General features: G+C 37.1%; 1 protein-coding gene across 3 annotated transcripts in view; it reads right to left on the reverse strand.

The window, feature by feature from the left end:
• ZBBX (zinc finger B-box domain containing) overlaps positions 1 to 14885 on the reverse strand; it is a 144274-nt gene that overhangs the window by 35728 nt on the left and 93661 nt on the right. For all 3 annotated transcript variants that reach the window (XM_075202080.1, XM_075202082.1, XM_075202081.1), the window contains exons 14-16: positions 7229 to 7395; positions 4357 to 4448; positions 1215 to 1377 (exon numbers count right to left, since the gene is read on the reverse strand). In XM_075202080.1, the coding sequence (XP_075058181.1) occupies positions 1215 to 1377; positions 4357 to 4448; positions 7229 to 7395 (422 nt within the window). The remainder of the gene's footprint in view (positions 1 to 1214; positions 1378 to 4356; positions 4449 to 7228; positions 7396 to 14885) is intronic.

Consider the following 14885-nt stretch of genomic DNA (forward strand, 5'->3'; position numbering starts at 1 on the left):
AAGGGTGCCGCGAACTGAAAAAGTTTGGGAACCACTGCATTAACAGATGCTGCTGTCTCCATAGAGGTCTATGGAGACAGAGGTTGGTTATGTTAATTAGGTTAATTCCGGAGAAATCTAGTATTCTGTTCCACAGTGGCATAGTGCAAAGTGGGGTCATTATTTCTAACAAATATGAATATATATATATATGAAGGATATAGATTCTCTTCTTTCATAAAACAATATTGCTGAGCTGGAGGCAGCCCAGGTTTCCTATACTACATATGCACAAATCTAGTTAATTACTCTTAGACCTTTTATAGATTGTCTTATAAAAGAGTGGCAATTCCTATACATATGGAGCCTAAGGGTAAGCTCTAATAACACATGTGTGAATATGATGAATGAATGGCTGACCTAGTAGGCCAAATGTGATCTTTGTCTTTGTTGTAAAGTTAAAATACATAACAGGTGAGAATTATTCACACCTTTGAATGTACTAAAGGGGTAATACATACATAAATACTGATATCAGTAGCTCGGAGGTAGCCTGGTTGTACCATTTTTGCATTTGTTAAGGCAAAAGCAAATTTCAGAATAATTCAAATACTCTATTCTATATTTTTCTAAAACACCAGAACAGGACAATGTATTTATTTAATTTGAGTCCCAGAGTAAAAGCTTGTAAGACAACAGAACATTTAGGAAGAGTGTGCAATTCACTATCAAAATACATGAAAACATGTTTTAAAAAATGTAGCTTGAAGAAATACTGGACCCGATTCAGTGAGGTCCAGAAAGTAAGGCAAAAAAAGGAGTACATTTTCTCCGGGACAAACCATGTTACAATGCAAGGGGTGAAAATGAGTTTATTATTGTGCACATACTGGCTTTTTCATGTAGCACACATATACTTGACAGCTTATTTGTACACTGAAATTTGATCATTTAGCTACATACGTTTTTGCTTAGTTATTGAGCACTAGGTAACATTGCAAGAACCAGGAATTTTGGATCTTATGGCTTATTTGTTACTGCTCCCATTATAAAACATCTACAGCTGAATATCATGTTTCCCCAATAAACCCCATTTATCCCTATTAGTAGAACTATGAGGGCCCTAAGCCTGGAAAATCTGTGGTTAAAGAGTTACCACCTATGGCACCTGTAGAGGCGCTGCTCATGTATGAAGCAACAGGATGTTGGCCATCTATACATCCATGTGATCTTACCTGTACATGTGATCTCCTCATCCAATGTGCTGGGATCAGGGGTATGTAGTGGTCGGTGGGCAGTTTTTACCTCAGCGTGGTCAGTTTCCAAAATGAAAAATCCTTTTAATCCATGGTATTTTGATACTCTATTTCTTTCTCTGAGGACAGTGCTCTCAAATTGCTGAGGTAAAAGAAAGTGACACTTAATATTGTTCTGCTTTGATGAATATTTTAAGAAATATTTATTTCAGTCATGTTAAAATCAATGGAACCAGAGTATAAAACACATAAATTTGACTTCCTTTGCCGCCTGGCTACTGTCACAGACATTTATGCTTTAGAAATTATTTATCCAACCATCACATTCAGCTGCCAGCTTAATGGTGTTTTTTTATAAGGCGACAAGATAAAGAGATATAGGTTTTTGATAAAGTATTCAAGATAACACATTCTCACAATCCCCTGCAGCATTTAACCAGCTGAGTATTTTAATGTTTCTGGGCTCTCTCCAACCTGTGGCTCTCCTGGTGCAGGAACAATATGTAATGGAGGTCATGCCGAGCAATGCTCGCCACTCTTTGACAAAACACTTACATGATAATGGCACTCAATGTCTACATGGAATCTCCTACAAGTAGGACATAATGAAAACTGAAGCACACGGTCTAAGAAATTAAGGTCACCATTTTATTCCCAGCACGTACCATGCATTGTCATTCCTACACTCTCATAAGTATATAAGAGGATGTAAGATTCCAGCAATACTTGGCATGATACGATATGAATATGAATGTATTTTGTCACACACACTATCTATAGTGCCACAGCTGATTTCCTTGTCACAGGCTGCCATATGTACTCAAGTCAATATTTAACGAGCTGATAAAGACAGTTGTTAAACATGAAAAGCCGTAGCAATATAAAACATAAAAACATTTCATATTGTAACTTATGTCACGTGCAAATTATAATAACACTTACAGAAACTAGGCAAAGGTAATCCTGCTATGTCTCTATCCAATAAAATGTCAAGATTTATAATTTGTAATGGGCCGTTAATATAGATTAATAATAGGATAAGTGCTGTATAGAAACTAAATCGGCTTATTGCAGCTTATTCTCATCCATGTGGGTCCAACCTGTCATGTGCTCAGCATTATGCTGACCACCCTGTAGTCCACAGACTTCAGTCTTCAAATTGCAGGTTTAATGGAAGCAGTTGCCGTTAGGGTAAAGATTAAATATTAGATTTTTTTAAATGCTTATCTGCTTTTCAAAATTTGGTGCAGTTGTAGCCATAATACCCCTATGCACAAAGGTCTTCATTTAGAGTTGGATGTACATCTATTTTTGTATACGTGTATTTGCGTATGCACACCAAAATACACCTGTATCTAGATTTGTACGTCCCCTTTAGCATAAAGAGGCCGAAATGGGCAAGAAATCCTGAGAACAGTAAGGGCATGTTCACATTTCTCTACCTGGAAATGCAACATAATTAGATGTGGATGTATCCCAGGGTCCTTTTCATGTGCTGGAGGGCTGGTGCAAACATATGCAATACCACCACCAGCACTATCTAGCCACTTCTGATTGGCTGCTTGCATATCAACCTCTCCAGATGAAGCTATTTAAGTCTCTAGTGTTCCAGCTATATTATATGAAGTCACAGCAGTCTATTTGCATTACTTAATGGTCATTTCCATTTGGGCTACTATAGGAAAGAAGATTTTCATTTGGTTTTTAAAGCGGTAAACAACTGATGTGGGGGGTGTTTGCATTTAATTACATTTTATATGGAAAATGCAACTTCCGCATTTATTAAAAACACTGACATGATACTTGTATCTCTTGCGTATATGACACTCCATTACATTATTGTATTGTGTACAAACAGGGTAATGCAACAATTACTACTAAGACAGTCAAGCTTTTTCTCTACGTTATCATTAGGCTTATGTATACACTTTTGTACGTCTGGCGCAAACACTACTGTTTTTCGGACACATCCTGAGATATATGTGCCTCAACATGTGTACGCATTTTTCGCAACAAAATTTTTACGTCAATGCTTACAGCACAGATTCCTCCAACTCCATAAATTATACATGTCCATCAGAACTACAGATATTTTGAAAGAAAATGGACAAATTTTTTGTGCACGTTTCCCTGAGTGCTGTTTAGTTATAAAGGATGGCTACAGTGTTTAATCTGGAAATATAGAAAAGTTGATAACATTTTTATATATTACTTCTGAATTAGCAAGACTGTTTATCTAATCTATTACATATTAAAATCCTCCCCATATCTCTATTAGAAGAGAAACAATACATAAAAATATATATTTGCTATGTTATACCAGAGTAATTGCAATATTTTGTTTTCAAAACAGCTCAGCTTCACTGTAGTTTTACTTATTCATTCCATAAGGTACACGTATTTATTCCCCCCCTTCATCCAATCACCCTCCACCTCTCCTCTTTCTCACCTTACCCACGTCCTCACTACTGCACACAACACCAAACTCTCCAACATCCCGTTAAGGTTCTTCATTGATATATTGTTGCAAAATTCTTCTACCTGTTTATGTTTTGTGCCCATCCCCCAAATAGACTTGTTCTTTTTACTCTGATATCCAACTCACAATGTAACTTGGTGTTGCCCTCTTGGGCTACAGATGTTTAACTGTCTGTTGTGTGACAAAATCCACAAATAAACGCTTTAAAAAAAAACCCAACAACAATTGTCCTTCCCACGTTCCAGGTCACTGTCCTGTTAGCTGTAATTTATACTACAGTAAGCATTTTTACCTTTATTTCTTGTTGCATAAGGACTATTAGAGAAAAACCATTATATTATTTCCTAAGCTATTATTGGTACAGAACAGTAACGTCGGTAAAGGCTAAAATAATAGAATGAATGTACTGTACATCAGCATATAATACCCATCTATCATATGCATAGCCTTTTAATGTACAAAGCTGTCTGTTAGTGCTTACTTCCACTTGAAGTGGTCCTTGAGCAAGCTGTGCACCACCGAACTACAACACAAGAAAAGAACAAGAACATCTCTAATTCTTTTACAATGCATTTTATTAGAACCCAGTATGTATAACAAACATGAGATGAAACAGAGTGAAAAGATGTTATGTAATTTTACCTGCGGCACGTTTACCATTAAAGCTGTATCCAAGCTCTGGCTGTCCTTAAAGCTTTTGTGCTGTATTGATTTGCTGTCTTCTGAATGTGATGCTGTAAGAAGATGATCTGTATTGAATGTATTAAAAGAGTATACATAGCTGTCAACTGCTTAATTGTCCTGTCACACTCGTGTTGACTCCAAACAACAGCCCAGTCTATCACGAGCTATGTGCTGGATGAAAATCACTCTTCCACGTGTAGCATATTTTGCAGATTGGTAAAACAATTAATATGTAAAGACTTTCACACCTTAAATAAAAATATAACAACTTCTATTTTTTTAGTTCAGGCCATTAACAAGTGCTTTTGCAACACTTACTGTCAAATACAGAGGCGACAGAGGGAGCAGTTTGCATCAATGCACAACTAATTGCCCTAATTAGAGTATTAAAAAAAGAACGTGTCTGTAAATGTTAAACTGACTCACTTTCCCAAAGTTAATGTTTATTTCCCATGGTTTATTTAATTTAAACCTATCACTGCCACAACAAACCACATGAAAGTAGAAAAGAGAAATGGGCTTTATGACATAAAAACAGTTATGCTGTATTGGCCAATGTAGCACCTAATTTATAAATAAAATAACAAACTAAATCACTTAACAAGGGCACTGGAACATGCATGTGTCTTGTAATTGCCTCCACCAAGAGTGGAATGTTTCTAGACAGACTCATTTTATTTAAAATTAATAGTTGTATCAATATGTGTCCCTTTGTTAAAGCTTTACTTGAGAAAAAGGAAGAATCCATTGTTTCCACCCTATTTAGCTGGCTAGATGTATGAAAAATGTATTTGGTATGTAAAGAAAAAGATAATTCATATGTCTGCATAATGAAGACATCCAGCCTATAAATACAACTGTAGTGTAATACCACCCTCCTCCCAATCTGTAGAAACACAGAAATCTATTGTGTGTGGGAGTCTTACCAATGGTGAGGTTCCATCCTCTAGACTTGTGCACTGGGCTTCCTGATATTGAATTGCATTTTAACCAAAATGTCTTTTAATTATACTCCTCCATACACTTTGATGGCCAAATCCTACAGATCCATAGGGTTAAACTCCCACCTTAAAGTATTCCAACTCCAATAACGTCAAGCATCGACCTAATACTTGTCACACTATCCTAGGTTGGGCTAATTGGCACAGGGTAGACTTACCTAATGTGCACCTCCCTCGTGAAAATAACCACTGGACTGCCTGGCTATACCCACCGCCTAACCCTTTCTATCCTATTGGGGGGGATAGGATGCAGTGGTAAGAAACACAGGGATGGGGTTTGATGATATTCAAAGCTACCTATTTAATGGTCAAAATTTGTAACGCACGCATTCAACAAACCAATAGGCTTGTTTAATAATGATGATAAATGAAACAAGCCATCACAGAGAGAAAAATAATTAACACAAATATAGTTTCATTTAAACTTATCTTTGTTCCTATAATGTGGATTTCATACCATCTTATTTTTTTTTCTTTTAATTTACCTGTTCCAGTTATTACATGAAAGCACAAATGTACACAGCAACAAATAAAACACGTTAACATGAGAACAGACAGTTGAAAACATACACGATACTATGAGGACACAATAAAAGGACAAGTACAAGTGGTGACTACAGACAAAAAATTGACAAGTAGATATAAGAACAGGCAGGCTAAAATAGACAGGTAAAAAGGGGGGGACACACAGATAACATGTACAGCTAAACATGGGGATAGACTGATAAAAGGGCATAAAGGTGTCATGTATTGCAAATAATAACCAGTAGTTTTTCACAATCATCAACTGCACTACAGGTTTTAAACAGATAATGGCAGGCTTTATATTGTTAGATGTCAACATTCTTTTATGACACTGACCCTGGATACAATGTGCAAGGTGTGGGGCAATGACAGTGTTAATATGTGTCTATATGTGATATGTGCCAGTTTATATGGCTCCTTATAAATCGGACACAGGAAGACACAAAATACACCACTAATCCATACAGCAAGAGAAATCTATAATGGAATTGTCTTTAAACATTTAAACCCATGTGCCGGTCCAACAGTAATGTGTTTAATGTTCGGAGCATCCTTTTGCATATTTAGTGTAGCAAAAAGAGCAGTTGTCCACAGGCTATTAAGGCTAATAGCCTATCTGGAAGTGCTGCAGAAAGGGTTAAATCCCCACACACAGAGCACAGAATCACAGGTGGAGCACATGGGTGTGACTAATTCATTGTTCAGATAGTTAGCTTTAATCGCTGGACTTGTGTTGTGGGCGGGGCAACGGACGCCAGCCAGTGGCCGGAGACTAGTGGGGGGATTGCGTGTCTAGCTAGCAGCAGGGTCGCATAGAATTGTAAATTGATTGAATTGCTGAAACTACAGGAGTGGCTGTTTTTACCATTCTGACATTCCTGAATAAACAGCATCGTGGTTCAGCATACCTGTGTCAGCATCATTTGTTTGAGGTGTTTTTCACATTAGTCATATCAGATTTTATTATGTTCAGTCAGCTATGGTATTCTTTTAATGTTTCTATGAATATCCTGAGTATGTTTTACATGTTATTTCACTGCCTTAATACCTCATGTTTGTCATATATAGAACAGAAGCTTATGCTTATTTTCAGTAAGTCTTTTTTTTTAATAACCATTCAAATGTAGGATAACAAAATAATGTTCATATTTTACAGCAGTTATTTCATAATTTATTTAATATATTAAACATATTCACATATTTAGCTCCTATTACTAAAATGACATTTCCATAATATGTGTGTGCTGTATATGAACATTCTGTAAAACATACTGGATATATTTTGATTGATGATAAAATATTACCTTTCATGCATTTTTTATTGCTAACTTGAGAAGACATTATAGCATCTTCTTTAACAACACAATAGGTTGATCGTAGGGGAACACTTTGATGTTTCTCAAATGCCCTCGTGGGTGATGTAAATGACACTTTGGCAGAAGCCGCAAAATGTTTTATGGGCTCTGAAAGACTTAAGAGTTAAAAATGTAAGTACATGTGATTAAATACATTGACACATTTCATATAATTGCTGCTAACATAAGCCTAGAGACAGTAGTTAAATAAAATGAGCACTGGCCCTGGGCTGAGCTCAATATATGGGCTCTACATAGCTTTTCATGTCTGGTAACCTACAGAGAAACTTATAATTATTTAATATCAGCTCTGGATCTCTTATTAGTATACACAGTAAGCCTCATCTTCCTAAGATTATCAGAAAACACATCCAGCCCCTCACCCAAGCTGTCTATCCCTTGGCAATATCATACTTGCCCCAGTGAGTCTGAATTCGGAAGGTCTGTGTGAATTGTATTTTTAGGGGGAAAAAAGCCATTATAATTCTTCGACTTCTGATTTTTGTTCACCATATTACAGGATAATATTCTGCACTGTAAATTTGCATGTTGTGGGCGTTTCACAAGTCTATTAATTCAGCTGTGGGCTGCTGGTTGCTGTATAACTGTAAACACGTAAGGCCTAATTTTGCCAATAAAATATGCACAGTTTTGCTGACAAATGCGGGATAATACAAATATTTTAGAGAATGAGTTAGAAAATCTCTACACACAGTTGTGTCTTATGTACATGTATTAGTAGTGAACTCATACTCTAAACCTTAAAAGTTAATCTTATTTTTGACCAACTTGTAATAATGTGTAATATTACCCCTAAATTAACAAACATTTTTATAACAGAACCTCTGCACTTAAGTCCTATACTTTTCATGGTACAGGTACCTATAGGTAAAATAAATCATTTCAGAGACTCCCAAAACCGCCTGATGTCAGGAAAGCCTAATTGACAAAGTAAATCTCTATTCACCCTGAATCGAACTCCCCAACATCATTTCAATGACTCAAACTGTCAGTCTGAGTTCCCTGACCTTGAGGATGACACCTGTTAAAAGAGTTTGTTGCTGAATGTTCACCAGAACCAACGAGAAGCTTGAAAATATCTTACACCGTTACAGGTATCATGGAAAAGTTTAATACACACATATACATGACAGCTGCATGAGGTATATAAGCTTTATTCTCTTTCCTCCACAAGTTGATTGATATTAGACTGTCAGAATTAGTGAGTGGGTGCAGAGGTGTAAGAGAAAATACAGCCGCACTCTACAATACACGTACACAAGCAAGGCTGGCATCAGACAGATGGCAAACCTGTTGTTGTTCTCTCTGCATGGAGGACACTTTCAGGTATTTCCTTGTCCTTGAGCAAGTTTGCACCCCCCATATCTGCCAGTACAGCAACAGAGTACGGTAATTAAACCATCTGACCCTTAGAAGACAGGACCACTAGATCTCTCACAGTGCATCTCTTAATGATCCTACCTGTAGCGTATGACATTAATCCAGCAGAGTTTCTCAATACACTGTAACCTTTCTTAATGCTTCTTAATTTGCTTAACTGTGCTGCACACTGGAAACATAACATTTCCCCTGTACTATTTATGTTTTCACAGTACTGAGGGGCAAACAGAGTATGATCATTAAATCACTCTCTGAAAAAAAGTTAATATACATACATTGATTGGAGAGCAATACAGCAGTATATCAAATGAAGCTGCAAAACAACATCAGATGGCATACAGTCATTGAGAATTGAGAATTCTAACTAAAAACAGACAGGTTCTCTTTTTAGGACTAGAACTATGATGATTATTAGATAATGTGACAGAACTATGTTGTGATGAAAAATAAAATAAAAAGTTCAAGATGACAAGTGTTTATAACAGAGCACGCTAGGGCTGCAATTATAACAGCACACTTCCCTCAATAACTTTAAATCTTGACTGATGTGACACCTACTCAGTACTTCAATCCCCTCCTAAGCACTTATGTTACAACCAGCTTCCACTTGTACACCGCTTCTCCTTCTCTCTTATATTTAATCTGACTCCTTTTCTTCGCACTCTATTAAAGATGCATAAAGCCATATAAATATACGTGTATTCATACAGGAGATATATATTTTTTTCTCTCCTGAGATGCATTACATTTCTTATACATATATGGATGGATTCATCAATGCTGATTCTATTCAATGTCTCTTGAAAATGCTTTCTTGCTAAGAAAGACTGCCAGGTTAAAAGACCGACTTCTTCACAGGGATCCCCTGCTTTACGATAATTTATTATATATGTTATCCCATTATAGTATATGCTCTCATCTTGATTGTGTGGGGTTCCTCCAGATGTTCCCGGTTTCTCCCCACGCTCCAAAAAACATATTGGTAGATTAATTCTCCCTTCCTGTGGTAGGGAATATTGATTGTAATCTCCATTGTGGCAGGGGACAAACTGCAGGAACAGCGCTATATAAAAAATTATTCCAAAGCTAACCACAACAAAACATAAATAGCAAAATTCACCGACTAATGGAGTTATTTAATAATCAACAGATTTTATTATAAGAACTACTGCTGTACATCTAAACTAGATACAAATCACAACGATGATAAAACATAAAACAGGCAGATATAATAAAAAGGCAAATCTCCTATGACATTCAATTACCAATATAATGTCCGAACTCTTACACCTAAGAAGTATTAATTCAAAACTTAATTTCTAGAACCACATAAAGATCCATCTTGTAAGGACAATGGAAAGCAATCCACTTACAGTCACCTGCCAATACAGTATCGCATGAAAAGTTTCCCCAAACATGAGAGTAGAGCAACAGCAGCATATAAATATGGTACAGTTAGCAGTATTATATTGAGCAGTCAAACACAGCTATCTTATTATGAGAATTTGCTCACGTCCAAGCCCCATGAAGAATAATAATAATAATAACACTGGCAACCAATATTTATTTGAGTGCTAGTGTTATTATTATTCTTTACCTGACTTGGACGTGAGAAGATACTCATGAGGAGACAGTTGTGCATGACTCAAAAAAATACTGCTAACGCTACCATATTTATATGCTGTTATTGGAAGAAGAAGAGAAAATAAAACAAACTGCAGTACCACAGTTGCACAAGTGTGCACACCCTTGTGTTGTAGCTGTGTTCAGGGTTAACCAATCACACAATAATGTTCAAACATAAGGAGAATACACTGGCAAGCAATGGAAGTGAATGTGATTAACCCCAAATAAAGATCAGCTGTTCTTGTTGGATCTACTTGCAGTTGTCTTAGCATCCTGCTGGTACAACCATGGTCCACAAGGAGCTTTCAAAACATTTCCATGGTATAAAACATATACTATGGAGCACTGTGAAGACTATCATCAGTAAGTGGAGAACATGTAGCACAACAGGAACTGTGCCAAGATCAGATTGACAGGACGGGGAGGTTATCAAAAGTCCTAAGTTAAGGATTTTTAAAGGATCATTAAAGGATCTTCAAAAAATTCTGGCAGGAACTGGACACTCCCTGCATGAGACAACAATCTCAGGTGTTCTGCACATGTCTGTGCTATGGGGTAGGGTGGCGAGACAGAAGCCATTTCTCATACATAAGAACATCAAAGCCCATCAAATTTTGCAAACAAAAACCAAACATAAAATGTCTTATGATCTATTGAGACCAAGGTTGAACTTTTTGACCTTAATTCAAAGAGAAATGTCTGGTGCAAAGACAACACAGCTCATCACCCAAAGAACAGGATACCTACGGTGAACCACGGTGGTGGCAGCATAATGCTTTGTGGCTGCTTCTCTTCAGCTGGAACAAAGGGCGCTAGAGTCAGGATAGATGACATAATCAATAGCTCTAAATATCCATATTTTGTCTCAAAACCTTCTGGCCTCTGTCAGAAAGCAGAAGATGAAGATGAAGCTAATAGAGGAATTTCACTTTACAACATGATAATGATCCAAAGTGCAAGTCAACCAAGGAATGGCTTCAGAAAAGGAAGATCAAAATTTTGGAAAGGCCCAGTCAGAGCCCAGGAGGTATATTTACTAAACTGTGGGTTTGAAAAAGTGGAGATGTTGCCTGTAGCAACCAATCAGATTCTAGCTGTCATTTTGTAGAATGTACTAAATAAATAACTAGAATCTGATTGGTTGCTGCAGGCAACATCTCCACTTTTCAATCCCACAGTTTAGTAAATATACCCACAGATCTCAAACTCATTGAAAACCTGTGGAATCACCTAAAGAGGTCTGTGCACAGGAGATCACCACACAATTTGATGGGCCTTGATCTTTTTTGCAGGGAAGAGTGAGATACAATTACAAAGTCCAGGTGAGCAAAAAACTCACTGCTATAATAAAAACAAAAGGGAACTCCACCAAGTATTAGTTGTGCACAGTTATGCAACCAGCGTACTATAGTTTTTATGCTCACTTCTTCCTTACTGTATTTGTTTTTCACTTGAATTTTGTTGGTTGCAAGGTCACATCAAAGGTGGAAAAAGGTATGACCTGGTTCATTATTATTTAATGCTTTACATCACAAACACCTGTAATTTCCATAAGGGTGTGAATAAGATAAAGGTACATAAATAATAATCTATTAGTATTCTTTGTATCCATATTAAATATGAAAATACTTTTTTTAACAGAATTTCAATAACAAGTCTGCTAGGTGGAGAACAGGGAAGAAATGGAAGGGATGTGTAAACAGTAAAGAATAACAATGAAAGCACTACATATATCAATTAATATCCAACATGTGTGATTTAGAGTTGAACATAAAGATGCCCCATTTGCATATGAGCTGCACACATCTTGTATATCCATGGGAAAGGTAACACAGCAATAATCATGCAAGTTGTATATACCAGTCTTGTTGTGCTTATTGGAATACAGTGGAGTCCATTTACAAAGTGCACCCAATTGTCCCCACAAAGCACATTGGTTTTGCACTGGTGCACTTGGATGGTCAGTCCAGCACACATCAAGGTCAACGTCTTCCTTCTTGGGAGAGACTTCCACAACCTATAAATGCACCTAGTTCTGCAGAGAGGCGGAAAACAAATCCAGAGGTGCACTGTGAAAAATTGTAAAACCTCCTTCTATTTCTTTGGTAGGATCCTTTTAATTAATGAAACTTTCCATATGTCTGATAAGGCTAAAGCGATCAGCATCATAACAAAGGCTTAAATTAATCATGTGAGTGAAAGGATATGGGGCTGTCTTTATTAAATTTAGCACTTTTATAGAGTGAGGCGTTTTTTATTACAATGCTCGAGATATGCTTCTCTGCCAACATGGATGAGCAACACAAAACAAAACAGTAGCGGGTATAAACCCAAATATTGCCAACTCTAAGCTGGCGCATAGTTCAAGTCCCATTGCCGCGTATAAATGACTGTGCACTGCCATAACAAGGAACACCCCTTAAAATGTGCTCTCCATAGTCCTTTAGCTTATTTCAATAATCTCAATCCGCAAAAGGAAGTCTCGTTTCTGCACTGCTGCGCAAAACTAGGTGCACCAGTGCCGCTCACTCCCTACTTTACAAGGAACTCAGTCATCTTCATTTATCCTTCACTTCAATTCATCTATAAGCACAGCCCTCTTATTCCATAAACTCAGGCACTTCAGTGGAAACCTAGATCCAGTTGAGCAAATTGAGGAACATGGGAGGTCCAAACCTTTACACTTTGTAAATGACCTCCTATTAAATCTTGCAGTAAAAGATAGAATGCTAAACCTCATTTCATAAAAGCTTCTAACCCCCCTAAGCACTGAGGGTTACTTACTAACATGGTCAAAAGGTGCAAATCTGGAACCAATGAGACATTCGCTTTTATTGTCTAACTCAGTGGGGCTCAAACTTTTCTCAGTTGGGATAATGTGGGATTGTTCAGGTCCACAGGTGTCAGGGTGCCATTGTTCTTGTACAACAAATGATGCAGTTTCCAATAGAATACATTGCACTGGTGACAATCAAGGGACCCCAAAAACATTTATGACCCACAGTTTACACACTTCTAATCAATTAAATCTAACTGCTGACTGTATGCTATAATTTTAGTGTATATTTGGACCTTTGATCATTGTTTGTAAATAACCATTATTAGGTCCCATTTCTAACACGCTAAACAGACAAGGAACAGAGCAAAGCCCTCTCTGGTGAAGTCATGCACCTTGATTTACTTTAGTGCACCTAGTTTTCTGCCACAATGCACTGACTGAGTAACATTGCAGTGGCAATGAGAAGAGCTATGTGGAGTGCGGGGAGTTTCTAGCTGAGCACAGAGTAGGCAGGTATGACTAGTAGAATGCAGAGCAGTGCAATAACTGTGTATCATGTTGCAGGCTGAAATTATTAGGGAGGAATTCATTTCTCAGTATGTAATTTCTTATGTAATAATGTAAAAAAAATGAAAAATTATGTTTCTCAGTAATGTATAAAAGTGCATTTTTTATACAAAAAGCATGTTAAAAAAATTTAATTAATAAACACAGTAATCACTATTTAATATATGTATGTAGTTATGTATATATGTATGTACTAATATGTATGTACTAATGTTTTGTGATGGCATAGATAATAGTATAGTAAAAAAAATTATAAAAAAAAAAGTACATTATTTGAAAACCACAATTTCTAACATTACATCTCAAAACCCTCGCGGATCGTTTCGCTTTTTAAATGCAGCGTTAAAAAAAAATTACAGCTGAGAATTGAATATGCCCCTTAGAATGAGAAGTGGTAGAGAGGGTGTATTTTTAGGGACGATCCTTGCTTTAAGTAAAGACACAAATCCATCTTCACTCCTCAAAAACACCTGGCAGAGATCAGGGGGTAAATGTATGAACATGCAGGTTATTCAACACCCGCGTGTTCAGCGTGTTCGGCGATTAAATTTCAAGCGGCGCTGCATTGTAAAGGGAATCTTCCCTTTACAATGCAGCGCCGCTTGAAATTTAATCGCCGAACACGCGGGTGTTGAAGAACCCGCATGTTCATACATTTACCCCCAGGTCTTGTCCCTTACTTTGTATTGGACACAATTTGCACCTGTGAGCTAGACTACTTTCAACATAAACAGCAGCAGCTATTTATATAGCGGCACTAATTCTGCGCTGTACAAAGAACTCACATCCCTGCCCCATTGGAACCTACAGTCTAAATTCCCTAGCATACACACACAGACACACACACACATATACACTAAGGTCAATTTAAAAGCAGCCAATTAACCTACTAGTATGTTTTTTGTAGCGTTGGAGGAAACCCACGCAAACACGGGGAGAATGTAGGATGAGAATGTACAAACTCCACACAGATAAGGCCATGCTAACCACTAAGCCACCGTGCTGCCCTACTTTGGGAAATAACATATTTAGGCTCACTTTGTCCAATGTAAACAAAGTTTAAAACACACAAAAGTGCCACATGAGATAAGGACCCCTTGATGTGACCTCACTCATAATTAATTTAGGCTGTAAATGAGGCTTAAGTGAATAGCATTGTAGGAGATAAACAGAAAAGTTTAATGTGATGAATGTGTGGTACTAAACGGAGAGGCGGTTTACACTTTTGCACAG

This window comes from Mixophyes fleayi, chromosome 3 (assembly GCF_038048845.1).
Source record: "Mixophyes fleayi isolate aMixFle1 chromosome 3, aMixFle1.hap1, whole genome shotgun sequence".
Lineage (NCBI taxonomy): Eukaryota > Metazoa > Chordata > Amphibia > Anura > Limnodynastidae > Mixophyes > Mixophyes fleayi.